General features: G+C 37.9%; 1 protein-coding gene across 1 annotated transcript in view; it reads right to left on the bottom strand.

The window, feature by feature from the left end:
* Positions 1-22433, bottom strand: part of SDHAF3 (succinate dehydrogenase complex assembly factor 3) — a 28854-nt gene extending 6421 nt beyond the window's left edge. Inside the window, exon 1 of the mRNA XM_071429046.1 lies at positions 22152-22433. Coding sequence (XP_071285147.1) covers positions 22152-22313 — 162 coding nt within the window. The 5' untranslated portion in view covers positions 22314-22433. The remainder of the gene's footprint in view (positions 1-22151) is intronic.
* Positions 22434-23453: the final 1020 nt, after the last annotated feature.

Here is a 23453-nt window from a genome sequence, read left to right as displayed (position 1 = left end):
CAACAAAAATACCATTTCTCCTTGAATGACTCTGCAATCCCTCCCCTGAAGTTTGTTTTATCTTTTCCTAATGCTGCTTATAGCAGACTTGGCAACATCCTGAAGTGAAACACATGAGAGAAAAAAACTGTACTTCCTCTTTATCTTTAGAACTAACTTGGAATTATGCATAATTTCATTTCTGGGGATGAAAGACCATGTCTTACAATGCACAGAGGTAAAACAGATTTCTCCAGGACAACATCTCTGCATCATAAAGAACAGGAAAAAGAAAACATCAAAGTTTACTAAAAGTTAATCTGAAAGGAAAAGCCATGAGAACTTTAACAACATCAGGTTTTCCCAGGATATTCAAGAAGGATGCTAGTGTGTGACTATCAACCAATTTCAGGGAACTGACCACATTCACACAATGATGCACATACTGTAACTATACACAACTGTTACCATAAGGAGTTTGGTTGGTTTTTTGGGTTTTTTTTTCAATTGCTTGCTTGTTTGCAGTTTAGGAGCAAAGGATGAAAAAATCTTCAGCTAAAATGGAGACAGGGAATATAATTATGTAATACTTAGTAATCAGCATGAAGAATTATTATTTGATCAGGAAGGTATAAAATGGACTGCTTTTTCTGAACACAGTTAACTAATATTGTTAAACTCAAAGAAATGACATTTATTTAGAGGAATATGAAAAAAGCTCAAGGACTAAATCAGCTTTGTTTGTAGCTTAAATAACATGTTATTTTAATGTCCTTTTTTAATGTAAGATTTATGAGATCATAATCTGAGGTGAAAGTGGGAAGTTTACAGCCTGGCCATCAAGGTAAACACATATAAATGCTATTGCATCCAAAATGGAACACAGCACTATTTGTGGAAAAACAAGCTGTGATTATTTCTTTCTGGGTGCAGAATACTTATGCCACTGTTGTACACTGGGGCCAAAATACAGGTCACTAAAAGCTTTTTGCATCATCTGGTAACAACCATAGTCTTTAAGTGTTCAAGATTCTCTCCAGTTAGGTCAATAAGCTTCATCTCGGGCCTCACACAGAAAGCCTGATCTTATTCTAGGGAATAAGGAAGTTAAAAAATTTGGAACACACCTGAACATTTAAGCAAAAATAAAATGGTCAATTAAGTTTGGGAAAAAGAGATCAATCTGAAATGTGGGTGCAGCACAAGAAATGAAGCAGGAGGAAGAGATGGGAGGAAGAATGAAAGAAGTGGTCACGCAATTGGGTTCCAATGGCTAAACAAGATCTTGCCATGGTTCTCTCAGGTTGTATCATTCAAAGTGTGAGTTTTGCTGAAAAAAACCAGTTATTTTATGAGAGGCTTATAAAAATATTCTTCTCTGATGTACATATCCGAATTTAAAAGCCTTGTAAATTGGTACTGGAGACAAAAATACCGGGAAGAGAAATATATTAAAACCTCCATTAGAAAACTTATTAAACTTAAAAATTTAAGAAACAAAACGTGGACAATTATTCTGTCTGGACTTTCATCTGTAAAAATCAGGATGAAAATACTCTGTTACTAATAGCAAACTATGACACTGCTGACAAATAAGGACAAATAAGCTACAGATCAGAAAAATTAAATTTTGAGAACATTATTTCATATTTGCATACAAATCCTAAGAAAAACCCAACAATTTGAAAGATGGTAATTTCTTGACTCAGTTTCTATTTTACTTTGACATTTTATGTTGTGCATAGCCAGGCAGCTCTCTGGCTAATAAAAAAGCGAAGTTTTATCTGGCACATATTATGCTATAATCTCACAGAATACCCAAGGATTTACTGCATGCTGTTAATTTAAAACAAGGCAAGGGAAAAGACTGTAAGTCACAGTATCAGTTTGGTTTTAGGAGTTTCACTTCTAATGCATCAGTTACACTGTAATATTTCTATTTAAACATTAAGCTAGGAAATCTTGGCAAAGTGTTTCATTGCAGATAATTCCCAGACAAATATCAACACTAAGGATAGGCATTTTACCTAAAAAAAACACTAAAGACTGTTTTATCAACATAAGCACACAACTATAATTAAAACTCACAATGCAACCACTTGCAGACTTCTGTTTCAATTCTTTAAATAGATGACAAGCATCTTAAATCTGCAGTTATTTCTTTCAGAAGTATTATTTATAGATTTTTAAGGAAGATAATCATTTCACATCTAGATATTCACAAAAGGAAAATAAAGCCTGTTTCCAAGACAACCATGTTAGTTGCCAGACTGCTAGATGCTAAGAACATGCAAAAGATTATATACCCTAGATGATAACATTTCAATGACTTCCATGCATGTTCTTCTACTCAATTTATAGCTAATGATGCATTTAAAGTGTACATATATATCCAAAAAAAATTTGGTATTGTTATTTTTCCATTGCACGCATTTCTACATGCTCATTAGAAACAAAACCTTAAACTAATACAGCAACAAAGAAAACCTCAAGTATAAACAAAAAATTAATCCACTAATAGGCATCTTGTATTGATTTCCATGACACCAAAAATAACCCTTCTGCTGAGGGTGCACTGAATTTTTTACTTTAATGGATGTGTAGAAGAAATATGTGCTTGAATGAATTAAGTAAAAAGTCATGGGCAATATTTTATAAACATACAAGATCATTAGTGTAGAAGTCAGATTCACTCCTTGGGACAAAAAGACAGAAAGCTCCCCAGTTTTAAATGAACATAGTCAATGTTACCTGTTCCAATACAATACATGCAAATACTAATTTAGCAATGCAAACTTGGTGTCAGAAAACACTGAATCAGAGGCTGATTTCTTTGGCCAGTATTCCTATGTCCAGTAACAGGGGACAGAGACAAGCCCTACCTCAGCACTTGTGGAGGAATTTAAAGCAGACAAACAAGGAGGCATGGAAGTTTATCTACCTGCTTCTTCAACAAGACACAAACATTCTGAGGTGTGCTCTTCCCAGAGCACTCCCTAGGAGACTGGCCATCAATAAAAGAAAGCCTACACACAGGCAGACTCATCAATTTTTTTTCATTAAAAAATGAAAAAAATACTGCCAGTGGGAAACACGGGTGAATTCTAATAAGGGTGTTACTTATCTAAGTATGACATTTAGTCTGGAACTTCTGAAAGTCTTACTCTGTAAAAATAAATCAGTGTACTTAGCCACAATCATTTGGTTGCAATTCAGTCCTTACATTTAAACAGCAGCAATAGGACATCTCTATGAAAAGAAATGCAAATTGATTTATTGACATCTTCCTTATAACAACAAACAACACACTGGTTTATATTTGTAAATTCGCTCTATGGAAAAAAAGCTTGTTACTGCAATTAACATCTACTTCACAGTACTTAATAAAAGGCACAAAAGGTTAACTTCTTACTCACTGTGCAAATTTTTAAAATGAAATTTTTTAAGTTCATGTTGCTGCAGCAAAGTATGTTAAATGGCATCCAAGTTTTAGACCAGACAAATGCTTTGTATACACATACACCTACCTCTGTCAAATGAAATTAATAACATAAATTGTTTAAAAAGTCTTCCATATCCTCCAAGCAATAGAATAAATCACGTTATTTCCTTCATCTTTAGTTTTATTGCTCTCAAAATGACAACATAAAGTTCCTTAACATATGTAGCCAGAGAGTCCTCTGGTGTAACTGCAGATAAAGATGCTCAGAGAAACTAAAAGTTCCCATTCTAAACTGGGCTTATTTTTTCAGCAGTTTCTTAATATAAAAAAATGCTAAAGCCTACAAATTTATGTATCTTACCAAGGGTTTTAACTTGCAGATTTTTATAGAATTTCTGAATTACTTCAGAACTGGCCACAGAAGTTAACTGAAGAAAACAAATGTGTTATCAGTACAGTCAAGAGCTGCTAAAAGGGAGCATGAATCTTTATTGACTACATGAGAACCCTCCAATATGAGATTCCAAAAACCTTCTGTAATCACCTGCAAGTCATTATCTGTTTATCCAACACCTCTGACATTTAAGAGGATTTTTATAGTGTCTGTCACAATACAGCAAGTGACAGCCTCACCATCAAAGACTGGAGGGATTAAGCAGGAAATGCAAAAGGAAAACTCAGTCATCTGCCAAACAAGTTTCAAAATTCAATAAAGTACTGTAGAGACAGTTAATCTGAAAGTACTTCTGAAAAAAAATCCATCAAATATTCTGTACTGTATGACAGGGAAAACAGGAAAAATAAAGGAATGGAAATCAAGTATGTCAAATAGCTTAGAGCTGTATGTACTTCAGTTTTAAGTGAATTGAATTCAGTGAATTCAGTTAAACAAAGCTCTAAGATTTCACAACAAAAATCCAGACTGCCTATATATTCCTAAAAATTCTCACCCACCTAGAACGTCTCCTTTTTCTCTGTGCAAAACCAGGCTGATCCCAAGCAAACAGGTACATGTTGAACTGGCATAGAAGTTAATTTACCTCAATACTTTAAAAAGCTTGTGAAAATACCAGAGTCATGAAAATATCAGGGCAACCTTTCAGAAACAGGGATGCACCACATAAAGATTGGTCAGGCAAGCTCAGTTCTGTGCTCTGGCACTCTTGCAGGTGCTTCTACAGCCACATTCTTCACTTAGAGGTAAAGAAAACATTAACATTTGGAGCAGAAGCAGCCTGCCTGTGGCAAAGAGCACAAATGGGAAGTGTCACATACTAGTTGTATCTGTATGTCCAAAACTCCCATGATAAACTACCTCTGCTCTAAGTGGTACCATATAATCACTTTGGTACAGTGACCCACATCTGCTCAGCTGCCCTCTGCACACCAATACAATGATACTCCTATCACCAGCATCAATGTCAAACCACTGCACTGTTTGCTTACAATGGATTAAAAACACCAAGTTCTTTTCCTACTGTACATGATCAGGAAGGGTTTTAAATTGAGTATATAATAAGTTTAGAAAATTCTCTGCCTGCCATCCACTGATGATGCAATAAGTATGGCTCCTACCAGTCAGAGAATATCAAAGCTATTAATGAGATTTCATTTGTGTTTTAGGACTTTTCAACACTAAGGAATTATCTCAGGTTATATTTGCATGGCTTTAAAATTACTCTGGACTTATTTTAAAAATGCAATACTATTTGAGTAATAAAAACTTTAACTATTTTTCAGTTCTTTATATGTCTTAATGAATTTTACTTGCTAGCCAATACAAATATGGAAAAGAAAGTCTTGTGGACATCTGCTCACAAGCAGAGCAAAACCTCATGGATCACACTGATTGGCAATTTATGGGGTCTTTGTGAGCAGGGTTTATTTCAGTCTTAAAGGGATGGATGAGTATTCTTAGCACGATTTGCTGTCCTGCAGAACATTTCATGTACCTTTGAAAAAAAAGTAATTTCTGAAGGCACCAGTTGAGAGGGAAGCCTAGACCAGTCCCACTACATCTGTTTAGTGATGTAGGGGAAAGCCCTTCCCCTCCCCTGTATTCTGAGATGCAGCAGGGGAGCACAGCATACCTTTGCTGCAGGTCACAGCTGTGAGCATGGCCATGCACAGGAAGGCACTGGATTGCAGGGGCCCCTCTGCCATCATTGTTATCACAGGAGACACAGGTGAACCAGAATAAACACTTCCAAAAGCCACCTGTGGGCTGCTTGGGAAATGTCCCTATAAGCTAGCCACTGAAAGCTCCCCTGGACCTCTGAGCCAGAGGCAGAGCACTACAGCAAAGTCAGCCTGGAGTGCAGCTGCTGCTATAGTGAAGAACTAGCCTAGCCTAGTGACCGCTGCCCTAGAAAACTGGAACAAAATGTAACATCTCTGTGTCAAAGCATAACACTTTAACATCCATTTTTAATGCCTCAATAGGGGAAAACACTGAAACAAGACTGTACAGCGTTGGGGAAAAGTGATGGGATCGTTTGTATTCTACTATATTTATGACAAAAATAAAGCAGATTTCCTCATCTTCATTGAACTCTTTGCTATATCCACTACAGCAGTGAATTTACAAATAACAACTTTGCAAAACATCTTCCTTTACAGAACCTCTTGGTAATGCTTTATTTCGTCAGGTAGGTAGAGAATTTCCCTGGGAAAGTTCTGCTACAGCTGCTGTCAAAATTATCATACCTATTTGAAATGTTTTTCAGAATCTGTCTTCCCTCAAAAGTGCTCCTACAAGCTACCTAATCACAAATGAAAAACAAAAAAGTTCCATTACCCAGGAGAAAGGAAACCTTTGGCAGGTAACTTGGTAAGTACTCAGTGATAGGGGCATCACTGGGCCAAAAGCTTAATCAACAAATGGGATATGCTAAATAGCACAAGGGACCATGAGAATTTCATCTCACATAACACAACTGAACATCTGAAGGTTAAGAAAAAAAGGACAAAGCCAAATAAATTCAAAGTGAATTTCAATTTCACAATTAAATCCACTGCACACTGCTGTATGCTTTCTGCTAGACTACTAAATAAATTCAACTGAAACTGTGAGATATCAATCAAATGCCATGAAAGACTAGAAATAAATCTTTTAGATACCATGGCATTAATATTAAAAAAATGCACAAACTCATACACTTCATTTATTCTTATACTTGCTACTGTGCATTAAAAGTGTGCATTTGTGCAAATAATTACACAACCAATCTACCAAAACCAATACAATAAAAACTAATAATGATGTAGACAGCAGTCACAGGTTTCCAGACTCTTGCTAATTACCATGAAAGTTGTTCCACACAGTTACATTCCACCCTGTATAGCACATTAATCCTCATTTCAACAACATATGCAATTTATATGGCTGACTTGTGTCTCTGTATAAAAACAGATAAACTAAACTAAAGCATACTAAACATACTGTGGAAGCATAAACACACCTCTAACTATATCACACCTATGCAGTTACATTTCTATGTAAACTTAACTAATTATTAGGCAAAACCCAATATAGTATGATTAAAAATTTTTCAGGTTTTCCATCCATACTACTTTTGGATTGAAACCAAGCAATTGAAAGTGCCACAAAGGATACCAATGTGTGTCAGTGAACATATTCCTTCAGAGTGCTGAGTCAGCACTTGTACTTCAGCACCATTCACCTGTGAATACATCTTAGGTTACAACTGACTTTTAGAATTGTAGTTAGTCTTGCTTGAATATAAGAAATTTTGGGAACCTTCTCAGGTAACATTTGAAAATTATACTTTAAGTCAAATCTTTTCTGCACATCCTCTACCAGCAAAATCCAAAAGGTTTTGTGTAAAGGACTGGATGAGGTCACAACCAACTCGATCTAAAATGGCCCTGCCAGTAAAGATCTTCCAGGCTACCTCTGCTTTATTACTCCATTCATTAAAAACCCAAGATTAGTTCAAGTGTATTTTAATGGCTAATCCCAAGATAAAAATATTTAAATTACACATCTCAGGTTATTGTTAAGATCTGACATTATGTTTTGAGGACTATCAGATTTCAGATTTTTTTCAAATGTTTCAGTACTGAAGATATCATACTATATCATCAGTTCTCTTCTTCCCCCAAGGCAATTGTTTCAAAACAATTTAATCAACTACATAGTTCACTAAGACAGACAGTAATATAATACTGACATTATTCAATAATCAGCTGATATATTCAAACTCTTTTAGTATACAAGCTATTACTAGCACACACAAGCTAGTTTCCATCCTACTCTTTCATAATCAACACAAAACTTTATTAACAGCTATTTTTCAGATAAGAAACAGACTGTATTTATGATTTTCCTCTCTATACCAAAGTCACTGGAGCTTTACTTGTACAATATGCAAGTGAAAAAATAACAAAACCTCATTTCTACTGGAAACGACACACACTATGCAATAGCACTCAAAAAAAAAATCTGATCAAAATTTACAAGCAGTACATCTTAACAGTTCCCCAAATAAGGTTCTGTGACAACAAAACACAATTAGAAATGCTCTAATACACAAACTGGCATTACTCAAAGGTTTATTTTCTGCCTGCTTGCCCTTGAGGTATTGTGTAAGATGATAGTAGCTCTAGTTTTTTGAGGGAACTCAGGAGCTCCTCTATACCCATCATCACCCAAACAAGTTAACAGCTTGTTAACTCGCTCATGCAGCTTGTTCTTCATGCAGCTTTTCCTTCACCCATACCCACAACACCCTCCCAAAGTCACCACACGAAACAATCTTCCCAAACTCAGTCTCATCTCTGTGGCCCATGAGAGTGTAAACCTGGCCCATGACATTTCAGAAGCAGGTCAGTAAAAGGGAATGATGAAAAAGTCTGTGCTTACTTGTCTTATCAACACAAAGCATAACCCTGAACAGCAGATAGACTATGTTCTCCAGAGGCCTCTGAAATAGCAGTGAATGCTGTCTTTGAATTGAATCACAAATGAAATTTTCTTAATATGCTAGTTTTCAAATAATATTTGAATGGTACTGAATATTACCGATCTAGGATGCAGAATAATGAGACATGTCTGGCAATCCCTGCTGGTTAGAAAGACAGCAAAGGTGGGTTTTTTCATTTTCTTTTCCTTCCAGGAATGTACTTTCCACTAGAGCTGAACATTCACAAATGCTACTGTGCAGACACAGTGCCCAGCACTGCAATTTCATTTTGGCCTAGAGAGTCTCCTCTCATTTCACGAGACCAGCAGCAGAACAGCACCAGAGAGCTCAGAGCTTGTTTCTTAGACAGCTCAACCTCCACACAGATTTCAGATATGACAACTCTTGATTTGGAGAAAGGTAGATAAATCCAACAGCTGTTGAGGATCTGCTAATGTGTGACAGAGAGAATTCAGAACAAAAGCAGCACTTGCACTTGACAGCAGAGGAGCCAGCACTCTGTGTGCAGTTACAGCTCATAGCAGTGCCAGGGAATGCTTTGAGAAGGTACCAGAACTGAAGCACCCACCCTGGGACCTTGGTGCCACAGTCCCTGGCACAGGTTTTGATCAAGGATAACCATCTTTATGTGAAACAACTCCCAAGTTCAGCCAGTGAGCTGGCACAGATCAGGGACTGCTCCCAGCAGGCAGTTTGGAGCACAGGAGTTTAACAGCATGGAAATGGGCTGTTCCACTGCCAGCTGCAAAGTTGGCAAAGTTTGTTTCCTGCTGATCACATCAGTTCAGCAGTACAGACCCACCTTTAGCTGAACAATGCTGTGCCAAACAGTCCCCAGAAAACTCTGCAAGAAGTGTGTTATCTCTATTCCCAAGCCAAAAGCTTATTTCATACACTGCTTGCTTTTGTCTCGTCCTCTGCGCTGTGCAGTTTTTGTATTGGGGTAACTTCTTCAAAACCCCATCACTGGGAAGGCTCCAAAGGCTCTGCATGGCAGAGTACAACATTTGGAAGGCTGTCAAGCAGAATTAATACAAAGGTTTGCTTGCATGCAAACAGGAAGTGTTTCAGTTCTCTAACTGCAAAATTCCAACTATTTTCTCTCAACCAAACACTGTGATACATGAATGGCTTTACCTTCATACTTCAGTAAAAGAGCTGAAAGGAACTTCAACTTCACCCACAGCTACTGTCCACTGAGGAGACTGTCCAGCACACTTGCCATTTCAGAAGAAGCCACTGAAATCACCCTGTGATTTCAATATGCTTTGCTTCAAGTCAAAGCTATTAAACACTCAATGAAGTAGACGGTGCCAAATCCCTGAAATACACCATGCATGTATACTGCACAGCTGTAGGTATATGAATACAGAAAAAAAAAATTCAAAAAGGTTGGAAATAGTTAACATCTAGAAAATTAAGTCTGTGAAACACTTAAGTCTGTTAACACTGGATACTTGACACTAATCAATGCTCCAGTAAACATCCTTAGGAGAAGCAAGTTTGTTGTAACATCAAATGAAATCAGAAACACTTTTCCCTGAAAGTGATGGGAATAAAACAAAATGCAGAATACACAATTTCCAAGGAAGAGCTGATGAAACCCAAACTACAGAACACAAACTACAACTTAAAGGAGAACTTTCCCAGGAAACGTGGGAATGCAATAAAACTGGCACTTATGGCTTTTTTCACAGTTTTTTATCCAGGGCTCAAATGGCATCCCCAGATCTTCACAGGTTTCCCACCAGCCACAAGAAAGTAGTCTGCACTATTTTTAAAGCTGAGGAGGCGTAATACGTGTATATGTGTGTGTGTGTGTGTGTATATATATATATATACACACACACACACACACACACATATATATATAGATATATATATATATAAAACATATCTTCTCTCACCAGGAATATAAATCAAAACCCTTTAGAATGAAACAACACACACAGGTGATTCTGTGTGAAAAGTCAAAAACTTGTCTGCTATATCAGGAGTATTTCCATTTCTGGCAGACAGATGGAAGGGGTTGAGGCTGTAAAGGTGACACCCATCATCTCAATTCAGGGTCTGGTGGTCCAACCATATTTGACAATTATCAAAATAGTCTTCTACTGCAGATGTCTACAGAGGCCAAGGCAGGCCTTGCCCATATCCAAAACACCAGCTGCTAAAAACACTGGCTGTTGAAGTTTAGAGATAGCAATATGTCATAATTCATGTCCCAGGACACATAATCACAATATCTTTTCAAAATTTAGAAATTATAAACAGAATATTCTTACCAGGATTTCCTTGTCTATTTTCACTTCTTAGTTCCTTCTTACACTTATAACTGGGCCATCTGCTTTTCCATATGCTTAAAGGTTTTACAAGGACTTGGCCTATTGCAAGCCATTGAGACTTCAGTTTCCAAGGCTTTCTCATTACATCTTTTCAGCAATTCCAACACAGACACCTTTACACCTTCTGTAATGAAGCTCCCTGAGCCCCAAAGGATTTCTGGGTCACCTCTGTTCAATTAAAATACTTTGAAGAACAAAGGCATCTTACCTCACACACTACCATTTTTGCAGCCTTGGGGTTTAATGCATCAGCAGGAAACAAACCCTTAAACAGCTCCATTGTAAAATATAAATATTTAATTGTTTATACATATTTATAGCAATATAAATATTTAATTGTTTTATATCTAAAAGGCAAGGGTCTACCACAATTATTTTCTTCTATTTGGTGAAGTCTGGGAAACACTCTGCTGCTGAGGAGTGGCATCTGCTGGCAGACAGGGACTCCACAAAAATCAGATTCACCAGTAAAACAAATAATTTTTTTTTTTTAAAGACAAATCAGAGTTGACATTATTCACAAAGCAACTCTCACTTCCCTCTTGACAGGATGATAATGTTTTTCCCAACAGTGTAAATCCTTTCAGTTACACTGATGGTACTGAACTGTCCATGAACCAGAACAACATTTGCTAGTGCTACCAATGAAATTTCTTTTCACTTCTCAATCAGCAGCTGAACTGAAGAACAAAAGACATGTTTGCTATTTAATTAAAACCCTTCGCATCATGGATCTCTTAAATAAATTCCTAAAATGACTCACTGTAATAATGGATGTTAAATAGCTCACCAGGGTACTTCACTGTGAACAATAAACCAAATTTAAAAGGCCCAGAAAACAACAGAATATCATGATTTCCCAAACACTTTAAAATTAATTCTAAGCATAAAATCAAGTTTAAACTACTGCAAATAAAGTATGTAGACAGAACAAGTAATTGAACATGAACCAAAATATCCTTAATTTTAGAGCAGCCTGCTTGTACCACTGCCAAAAGCTGACCTACACCTTCCACAAGGTTTTATTATTGGAACTGTGGCAACCTGTAACTTTCTGGCTTAAAATATCATGGTGGATGACTGACATATGCCATGTTCATTTTGAAAGGGGCAAAGAAAGAGAAAGAGATTCAATTTAAATGTTTCATTGGCATCCAGGAATAAAAGCAGGTAAATAATATTTTATACTATATTTTCATTTTTATAGCAAACTTCCTACTCTAAACAGTACTATGCAATACTAACATACTTTGTAACAGCATCTAAAATGTGACATTACTAGCAATAAAACTTTTATTTGGTAGAAAAAACATTTGTATTTGGGCTATTACAGTACACTTCCGAAAATATAATTGCTTTAAAACTCAACAGATACATTATGACAAAAATAAAATTTTAAAAGAGTTTTGCATCTACATACTGAGGCTCCATCTGCTCTGGGCTTACCCTCCTGGGGACTCCCACAGCTGATCTGAATTTTATAATCAAAGAATATGCCAAATTGGAAGGGACTCACAAGGACCAGTCCAACCCCTGGCCCTGCCCAGCACCATCCACAAGAGTCACACCCTGTGCCCAAGAGTGCTGTTTACCAATGCAAATCCAAACCAGAAAGCACATTATGACTAAACCAGGTGGAAAGCCCAGTAAAGTTTTCTAATTGAAAAGCCTTCTCAACATTTGTAGCAGTAAGTTAACAATTCTCAATATATACTTCAATAAATAATTTAACAATAAGTGAATCTGTAGGAATTCTAGTTTGTATTAGAAAATTCAGCAGCCTCTTTTTTCTAGCATAGGAACAAGGCTTCTCTACCTAAGTATTTGCTGCCATCATGTGTACACTTTAAAAACTGCAAACTTGTGAACAACACTTCTTTCATCAGGTCAAAAATCAGCCATGAGATTACACATAAGGGCATTACAGACTCCAGTCAGAAGGTGATGGAAGTCTCAAGGATTGCTAATGTAATATGAATTCTTACCTCAATACAGACTGCCTATTATAATCCAAATTCTACAACAAAGACCACATGCTTTCACTATGCAATCATAAGAAGCAATAAACTGGTTATAGATAAATGGTATTTGATGGCCCACAAAAAAATAAACCAGTTTCTCTGGCTTATTCCAATAAGCGAGAGAAATAATAAGCAAAAAAAAAGCAAATATCAATACTTCCAACACCACCCAACACCTTCAGCCATGACATCTCCAAAGAAGCAATGGTGACAGGGACTTAAACCCTTCCACCACATTTCTTCTGGTTCAGGAAGAAAAAAAAAAAAAAGAAAAGAAAAAAAAATGTTTCAGTGACCTAATGTTCATTTCCTCTAAATTACTGAATAGAATAGTTCAGCAGGAAGGAAAAAATACCAATTAAGTTGTATAAAACCAGTTTATCAAGTTTACACCATTCAGTAATTCCCACAGAGAAAGGAAAGATGCATCTACATTGTGTCTCTTGTTAGCTAGTTTTGAAATATGGCTGCAAGATCAATTTAGAAGGTATTTTACAAATTTACCTAGTTACTGCAGTGAAGAAAAAAGTGCATCATGCTCTTTTTCATCTTAGACTGCTCTGTCTCTCACTAATACCCCTGAAACAATAAAAACCAGGACATTAACAGGACTCAACCCTCCCACATTTCAGTAAGCCTAAAATCCAACACTCAGTAACTATGCTTCTAGTAGGATTTCTAACTTGTTCATTAGAAATACCTCATTACTATACATTACTTCTGGAAACGACCTTTAAAAGCTAGAAGCTCAAACATTTTATCAGACACTATGATTAAATATATTTTCTAAATTATATCCTTAAAAAATACAGCTTGAAATTAGCAGCTTTGAGACAAAGAAACAAAATGTATTTCAGCAGAAATTTTCTGCTTGATGGATTCCCAGGAGTGAGCTGCACAAAAAGCAGGACATCACCAAGAAGAAAGAAGATGTATGGTTGTAAGTACAGTCAGCTTCAGTCTCAAAACAGCCAAAGTTCTCAGCATACAAAAGACTGCTAAAGCAACATGAATGGTGATAAAGATGCCACTAAATACAAGATCATCAGGTCAAAGGTCAAAATCTGAGGTTCAACTTCTTGCAAAAAACAATATTCAATTAAACTACTTTAATATCAGTGAACTGTGTAAAAAACCCCTTTCATTCTTCAATGGGTACACATCAGTATGCCTTAAGTATAGCTCTCTATATAAAAAATCTGGGGCTTTAAAATCCTCCAATATGCATAACACTATTTGTGCAACCTCACATTACACTGAAAGAAGAAGAAAAAAAAAAAAACAGTTTCTAAACAATTATTCTGATGTGCTCCAGATGCAATTTTAACTTGAAGAAAATATCAATTTTCTATCTACACAGGACAGAAAGGCACATCTATACAGTATATGCAATTACAGCACTCATAATATTATTGCAGTAATTACAAAATATGGTACTTGACAGCACTTGTAGAAAGTTGGCAGTGTTTACAGTGTTGATAGTGGAAATGCACTGACAAGGCGGTAAAAAAACCTACCATGCTTACAAAACACTACATGCTGACAATATTCACACAAGTGCCAAACAAATGCTAGAAGGAAGGTGTCAATAAAATACAAACAAGCAGAAATCCTCATAACTTTACAACTGCAATTCATACTCAGTTTGTTTGTCTGACCCATGTAGTGTTTAAGATACTGCGTTGTCTTAAAATGCAACAAAGTTCAGACCTCGATACCTTGTGTTGCAGAGCAGAATTAGCTAAAGGACATGAACAATACTCTTGAGTTGCTGAAGATTGTACAGCAAGAGCTGTGAGAAAAAGCTGTGAGAAAGAACTGCAGAAAGTGAGAAAGATACATAAAGAAGGACCTGCAGAAACTGTGTCCCCCTCCCAAAGAACAGAACAGCCTGCTGTGGTAAGTAATTGTGCAAAAGAAAAAAATATACATTATGGCCTGCTATGTACTAAATCACACAAAGACTGAACAACTGGAAATTTTTAGGCAGAAGCTGAAACAATTTAAATATCTGTGCCTTTTGTCAATGAACATCCTTGCAGCATCACAGTGCTTGGTCCATCTTTCAATCACTGTTAACTCTCATCTCAAAACATAATCTAGCAGGTTTTCTGAATTCTACTGCAAAATACTTTAAATACTAAAAATAGGGCTAAAACACTGGGGCACAAGAATCAGAATACTCATCTGTTCCCGTTTCCTTTTTTTTTCTGTTTTGTTTACATGTAAGAGAAAGCAAGAAATTGAACAAAACTCATACTTGCACAGATACAACTTGGAGAAAACCTTTTAAGAAACCCATTTGCTCTCAATAACCTGTGTCAAGTTAAACGTTTTTAAATGGCTGTCATGGAATAATGAAAAAGAGGAATCAGCCTCATTCACAACAAATAAGATAAATGTACATTCAAAGAGTATTTGGATATCTGAATGCACAAAATAACAGACTGCTGGTCATTGCAGCTCTGACTTAAAAAAATCTGGAGGTCTTGAGAATTATGTGCTATTACATATATAATTTATACACAATAAAGGCTTTTGATTCCCTAAGTTTCACACATATGCACCAGTACAATGGTATGTTAGGAACATGGCTATGCACATGCTGCCTCATATGGCTTGGATAGAATTTTATACCACCACTAGATGGAAACCTGAATTACCTTTTAAATTGACAATTCTGTAAATGCTCCATTACTGGTTCTGCTTTTACTGTGTCTGGCTCTTTTCTTATTTAGAGACCTGTTCTCACACTGCCTGTCACTAACCTGTACTCATTAGGAAGGTGCAGGTCTCTGCTCATGGAGCAGACATTCACAAAACTTCTAGAGTATCTTCAGCCCTGAGAAATGTGGCCTCTCAGGGCTATTCAATGTAAGGAGTAAACTGTTAACACTCATTAGAGATGCATCCCGCTTCTCCAGCAATTTAAACTTCTCAACCTAAGTTGTAACTAATAAAATTGCTATTTTCTGCCAAGAATATTCAGTTCAGGGATTCAATTCATGCCACATTTTAAATATCCAAGGCATGCTATGAAACCATCTGAAATTTATAAACCTATTTGCACATCATGTATTTATACTTGCATTGTACTTGAGGTGACTGGCAGAAGCAAGTGACTGACATTACTGTTGGATGTCACCCCTCTGACTTGCATGTGATTTCCTGCTGGGTCAAAACAGTTGTAAATAAAAACTTCAACTAGCAGATAAGCAGTTATCAAAAGAGCCATCTACAGACTAGCTACATGCAATCATAGATATGATAGCATACAGATAATGGGCATAGTAACATGACAGAAGCATTGAGAATGCTGATGCTACAATTTATAAAATTTTGAAGTTAGAAAATACGGTAAAGGTCTAAAACCAGCATGTACACAGGGGGGGAAAATAAACAAAACAACCAACCCAGCAAAAAAAATCACTGGTCTCAGCAGTGGCCAGGTGAACCTGAAGGACAATGATGCTGCTTTCCAGGTGAGAAGTAACAAATTCCCCTTCCTGCAATGGGTGTGCATCATGCACAAGGCAGTGGGTATCCACCAGGCTACCCCAAGTCTCACCACTTCAGAAAGCTCCCAGACTGTCTGAGCTCTCTACAGAAGAGAAGCAGACACCAGCTCCTGCTTCTAAAGCCAAAACTGAAAGAGCACTGAAAGGATGGAAGTGATGGCATAATATGAAAGAGTTTCATTTGCATGAAACTTCACAACAAACTGGATTCACAACAAATGTTGGGATTCACAACAAATGTCAACCTTTGCAATTGCACATAAATACTAATTCAGGACACTCACCAAATCATGGGTGCATCCAGGCAAAATTTCATCAGAGTTAGACTTCAAATCCTACAACCAAGCAGGCTACCAGGAACACCAGGTCAGAGCAGCAGCCTGATTTCCTGCAGCCATTCATGCCCTAATCCCAAATGCTCTTCAGTTTATCAGCCACAACTCCCTGGCTCTCAGAAAAGTGCAAAATTCCTTCCTACCATTTGAGAAATATAAAAGAAAATACAGGAAATTGACTACAGTTTAGTTCTTACAGATTAATAACTAGTGAACACCCTAAGTGGGGGATAAAAACATAGGACTCAGTAGGAATTTACTCTTAATAAGGTTTTCATCCAGATAGCCATAAAAATCACTAAAAGCAAATTCCAATGTATCCAGTAATGTTAAAATGAAATACTACTCTAAAATCCTATTTCACAACTTTAATAGAAGTAATAAAATGGCAAAAAACCTAAAGACATATTTTACTTCCAAAAAAATGTATTTCTTTGTCAGGCAAAGAAAACATCTCTTATATAATGCACTTCACTGAAACTGAGAGCAGAATTCAGAATGCCAGCAGCTGTTTTATACTTGTACTACCTACATTATTTGCTGAAAGACAGCACAAAGGGGAACCCACACATCCCATTCCCATTTCAGTCTGACTCCAGTACTGGCCACAATTTCCTCTTCCACCCTCTTTGACTATTTGCTCTTCAAATTCTCCACTCAACATTCCAACATATTTTTGAGTGCTAGTAGTTTAAAAATAAATCAAGATGGGGAGGGAAGATTATACTTGCCCAGAAAATTAAGAAGCAAAAAGTTCTGTAAGTGTATCTGCTCATGAGCAGAAAAAGACATATCAGAACAACTTTATTCTCTGAGATATGACAGCATCCCACAATCTTCCCAGCAAAGTAAATACTTCAAGTGACGCAGGCAACTGAAAATAAATTTGATGAATGACAATTATTTGTATTGCATCAAATGCACTGATTCAAAAATTTAGTCATTCCTGAGAGGCTACGTGACAGTTCATTTGAAAGCTTGGAAAAAGATTCCAAAGGTCAAGAGTGGCCAAAGAATTTCAAAAGGCAATTTATTCAATCTATTAAATTGAGAAAATGTTGTGTAATTCTGCAGAATGATTCTGCTTGTCATAGTGACAGTCCAGGCCCTCTCATCTACAGGGTCAGGCTTTTTAAAAAAGCCAAGTACAAAATGGTCATTTTCAAAATTAATGCTTAAATGTGAAACAAATTGTTACTGAAATTACTTAGCTGAATATTGAACCTATTGCAATCTGAAATGAAGTAATCAATACTATCTTAATATTACTTATCTTATGTAAGCATTCTCATCAGCTACCGTGATTTAGAAGACTGCTGAACTGACTTATCATACCTGTCAACATTAATTCAATACCATTCCAAGATAATAATCAGTATCAATCTAATTATATCAGCAGTCTCCTGTAAATGAGTACCAATTATTTTAATTAAAATATTAACTATTTAGAAAATAGATAGGAACATATATTAATAATTTATATGCTTAATTTGAATCTACCTGAAGAAGCATAATTCCTGAACAACAAAGCTCACTTTCTTTGTATCATCCCTCTTTAATATTTTCCAGCAGGTTTCCAGACACAAACTAGGAATCCAATACCAATGATAGGAAAACCACAATATTTATATTCTTCTACTTTGACATGAGCACATATGGACTTGCAGTCTACTATTGATGCTACCCACTTAAAAACTCTTCCAAGAATACTCAACGGATAGTTTCCCTATTTTATAAGTGCAAATAGGTCAGCTTAGGTTTCCTACAAAACTTCATTAGCCATCTGCATGGTTGGCTCTAACATTAAATCCCTCAATTCCTGTGCTTTCTAAACAAGATGAGGTCCCTTCTCATCTCCTTTACAGGAAAACAACATGAACCACTCACATCCTACAATAATATAATCTCGGAGCTTTTTACTTCTTGTTTCTCCTCCTTTTATTTTTAAAGCTGATCTTAGAAATCTCCCTATAGGTTTTCCACTCTGTTTCATAAGAAATAAAGGAAATTTATTCCATTTGTGAGACACAATCACAGAATCATTCAGACTGCAAAAGACCTCTAAGGTCATGGAGCCCAACCTTTGATCAAACACAATTTGTCAACTAAAACATGGCACTAAGTGCCACATCCAGTCATCTCCTGAACACTTCCAGGGACAGTGACTCCACCCCTCCCTGGGCAGTCTGTTCTTAACAACCATTTTTGCTAAGAAATTCCTTCTGATGTCCAACCTGAACCTCCCCATGACACAGCCTCCCTGAGGCTGGGACAGCAACCACAGCCTGGGACAAGAGGCTGACTTCCACCTGACTACAAACTTGAATTAATATGCCCAGCTCCCTTGACTCAACATAATTTAAATAGCAAGGGGGGCAGGGGCATCATGTGAGGCAACCACAATGTGATTGAAATCCCAGGCCTGTTTTCTAAATGTTCAGCTAGTATGAATCAAATATTGGAGGACAAGAAAGCACACCACAGGCTATGAACTATATTCAGGTGCACCCAGAAGGTCTGACTACCCAAAGAGAGCCTGAGGAGATTTAGCAATAGTCAAGGAGTTTCATGTTAAAATACAACATCTTGGAAATTTTCATTCAAAAAGCACTTCAGATGACTTATTAAGATTACACTTCATACTGGAATCCTCATTCAAAGTCAAGAAACATCACTGCAATCATCATATCCATAATCTTTACCCTCTGATAAATATACATCAAGACATATTACTTTAACATAAAGTTAAGAATACTAATTCTCTGTAACATGAGATATCATGCCATTCTGTACCAGATGCCCTGCCCTGCATTCTACAGAAGGTATGAGAAAAGAACATTTCCAGATGGAAGCTGAATATTGACAACACCAATGTGCATACAGCAAGGTATATGCTTAGCCTAATGAACAAGCAAATTGGGAAGAAAAAAGTTGGAAATGCAACATGCCATAATACTGTTATCAGAGCTGTAAGCATGCATTTTTCCAAAAAAAAAAGAAACTTAACAGGACAACCAGTTTGTATTAATGTTGTAGTGATTTGTTTAGGTGGATTTTTTTGTTCGGTTTGATTGTTTTTTGTTTCATTTAATAAAATTAGAGGCAAGAAGCACAGTTATGGTACAAGCTACATGAGCAGCAGCATTATCTCAGCTTCCCTCGTGGCTAACTGGGTGACTCTTAGGCAAGAATCTAAGCACTCCACAGCTATGCTGGTGTGTCCTGCAAGACCTGTCCTGGAGCTTCCTACCTGTTTCAAAAGAGTGTCCAACTGCCCAGGAAGGGTGCAAAAAATAAAATACAAGAGAAACAAGTGGTGCACAGTACAACTGCTCACCACCCGCTGACTGATACCCTGCCCATGCCTGAGCAGTGATCAACCCTCATGGCCAACTTCCCCCAGTTTATATATTGAACATCCTACAGGTTGTATAGTATGGAATATCCACTTGGCCACTTTGGGTCAGCTGTCCTGGCCATTCTCCCTCCCAGCTTCTTGTGCATCTCCTTACTGGCAGAGCATGGGCATCTGAAAAATACTTGATTTAGAGTAAGCACACTTAAAAACAGCTACAACAGTGCATTACCAACATTATTCTCACACTAAATCCAAAATACAGCACTGAACAAGCTACTACAAAGAAAACTAACTATATCTTAGCCAAAAACAGGCCAGAGGACTGACTCCAACATGAATTAATTAGTATGTAATTAGAGCCCAGATTTACCTAATCCCAGTTTGTCCATAGTCCACTTTCCTTGATTACCTCATTCAAGTCTTCATGGGGCTGGGAAACACAGCATAACATAAGGTGCAAAGCAAGTCTCACACGCCAAAAATGTGAAAGTCTGATTCAAATTTCACACTCAAAATAAATTATTATTTGGGTGAAAAAAAGACCCCAGAACAAAACAAAAATTAAATATGAGAAGAGACACATTAACTACGTGCTAATATCTCCCAGCATCTTGTTAGAAGACAGACATATTTGCAAAGTTCTTTATATTCACACACTCAAAACAGTTATTAAATTAGTTTCCTTTCCTTGAACATATCATAGCTAATAGCACTAAATGTCAGGTTTCAAAATTCAATTCGTTACTCGTAGTCTAATTTTTGTCACCATTTTCTCTATAATCTACCTTTAAAACATTTCAGAACTGAGAAACATTTTCACTATTTGTATACTTCACTTTAAAAATGGCTAAAGATATTTCAATGTAAACATTTCCTTCCTTTTCTAAAACTATTTTAAGGAAGATTTTAGCACTGGAAATAGTAACTTGTAACTTGTCTCTTTAGCTCATGTTAAAATTGAAAGCAGTGATGCGGAAACATTTCAGCAGTATTAAGTAAACGGCAATTGAAAATTACAATAGCACCAGGCATTTGAGAAGTTGATACAAATTTCTCTGATTTGAGGATCTATCAGTTGGCAAGAGGCAATTAAAATACATTTATTCCTTTCCTCTGTAGAGAACACCAGGCAGTCTTCTCTCTGCTTATTCCTGATGCCCCAGTTACTCTAAGCCCTAAGATTTCAGCTACTGCAGGTAGAAGGGATGGGGCAGTTCTCCCCCAGGACCCTTCTTCTGGTAAGCTGGGAGGCAATGGATGCTGCCTTTGCTAACCACCTTCCACTGCAAAGCCGAACAGAGTTTCCTTCCACAGAAAGGAAACCAGTTTTGAGATTCAAAAGTACTACCAAGCCAGTAGTTCAAGGAGCATGAAAATGAATGGGAAGTTTGTCAATACATCTGTCTCTTGCAGCTGTGCTCATGCTTTAACTGAAGCTTCTCCTCTGTGAAGTGCCTATACGTTTGCCACGTGGACTCCTGGTGACCTGTTAATATGCTGATAGCTACTGGGGTCCAGGCATGTGGGGAAAGCACCTTACAGGTCTCCTTCCTCTGCTGCTTGTGAAACTTGTTACGATCTCGTCACTTGGGAGTGATGTGCTTTTCTCTCCTTGGAGAAACCAGGCAGGAAGTTCAGGGGAAGGGGTGTTAAGCAGAGAAGCAATGTTCACATAAGACTTACTTCCTTAAGAAACAATGAAAAAATGCTACTCCAAAATCAAATGCAAGTTCACAGGGAAGCTATTTACACCCATACTTAGCTAATTATAATTATACAATTAGTTATGTATGTCATTGTAAATATTTATATATACTTATACAATGCATTATTATAGATCATACAGATAATTGTGCGTATGCTTTTATTTATATATTTATACATAGCTAATTATATAACTGAGGCCACTCTGTTACATATACCTGTGTGTGCTCACACACATTCGAGGCAAGGCACTGAGAACCATAGAAAATAACCTGCCTAGAGACATGGAGTCACAAGGCATTCTGCAGCTCTGCAAGGAGCTCGCCCTTCACGGGAGCATGCCCGAGCAGAGAGAATCAGCTGGGCTGGAAAAGACCTCTGAGACCACCGAGCCCGACACCCGAGCAGCTGCGACCGCCCGGCGCCCCTGACCTTGCCGGGGCCTGCCCTGCGCCCCGCCGGGCCCCGCCGCGTCCCTGCCCCGCGGGGCGGCGGGCACTTGCCTCCCATTCCCGCAGGAAGCGCTGGGCCTCGGCGGGACCGGCCGCCCTGTGCCTCCGGAACTCCTCCTTCACGTAGCGGTCGCCCAGGTCGCGCAGGGCGGGCGGCAGAGCGCGGTGCAGCTGCAGGATGCGGCGGTACAGGCGCCGCGCTCCGCCCGCCATGGCGGCCCTGGGGCGGCCCTCGGGGCCGGGCCGGGCCGGGCCGCGCCTCCCCCGCCGCAGCCAAAGCAGCGCCCAGCGGCCCGTGTGGGGCGGTCCTGCTCGCAAACGTGGAGTCTGCGTCTCGCCGGTGGCGTTTAGAGCGATACCGAGCAATGGGGTTGCAAATAGTACTTTGAAGAATACATGGAGGATGTTGTTTCACAAAGACGGCTGCGGGTGGCAGAGATCGCGATGTTCACATAAGACTTATTTCCTTAGATAAAGAAATCAGTTCATTTTTGGCTCCAGGTTCACCACCAGAAGAATGAAATGTGTACTTTATACCAGATTAGAATGTGGCACAAATTAATTAGGCCACTAAGCCCCAAGCATCATACGCTAAAATTTGATTTACTTGCATTTTCACTATGAGACGAGAGGAGTCATAGCAAGAAGCCTTTACTGCCCCCGTGGGACTTTGTGCCACCGCGTTGTCACTACCGAGAACACTCCTGCGTTCTCCTACCTCCCACTGACAGCTCAAACTCCAACTCCTTAGCTCTCCATAAAGCTTTTTCAGCAGCTTAACATCACTTCCAACTCACCCATGTGGAAAAACCCTCAAATGTCAGCAGCCATAGATATAATGGAAAAAGCAGAGTCAGGCAGTGGCAGCAGTGGCAAAAGTCCTGCCTCATTGCGGGTGAGTGTTAAGCTCCTTCCAGCCAGTGAAATTACTCATGATTCAAAACAAAAAGGAAACATTTCCATAGGGCCAGGGAGCATTAAGTTTTACTAAAATACTAGGAAATGACAAAAATGTACTGCCTCATTGAATGCACAAGTCATTATATGAGAGCAACAGAGTAAAAAGCAAAGTACAGGCTATTTTACTGATTATTATTTCTTTATTTATTGTCCTAAGCACTTCATTGATGGAAAACTGAAGTTCCCAGTAACACAAAGTTACTGAAATAAAAGCAAATACTTACAGGTTCACTATTCTCAATGACAGTCTCCTGTCCTTTTCCTGCCAGTGGTGCTGTCAGAGTGAGCAGTTGGGCCCTGGCAGAGGCAGCCTGATCCTCAAATTGATTGGTACAGTTTCATATTTTCAAACTGTGTTTTCTGCAGACATTTCTTTCAGGGAAGATTTCTGGA

Source organism: Agelaius tricolor, unplaced genomic scaffold, assembly GCF_023055355.1.
Source record: "Agelaius tricolor isolate 1412-34295 unplaced genomic scaffold, bAgeTri1.0.p SCAF_6, whole genome shotgun sequence".
In the NCBI taxonomy this organism is placed as follows: Eukaryota; Metazoa; Chordata; class Aves; order Passeriformes; family Icteridae; genus Agelaius; species Agelaius tricolor.
This window is presented reverse-complemented; position numbering and strand designations above follow the sequence as displayed.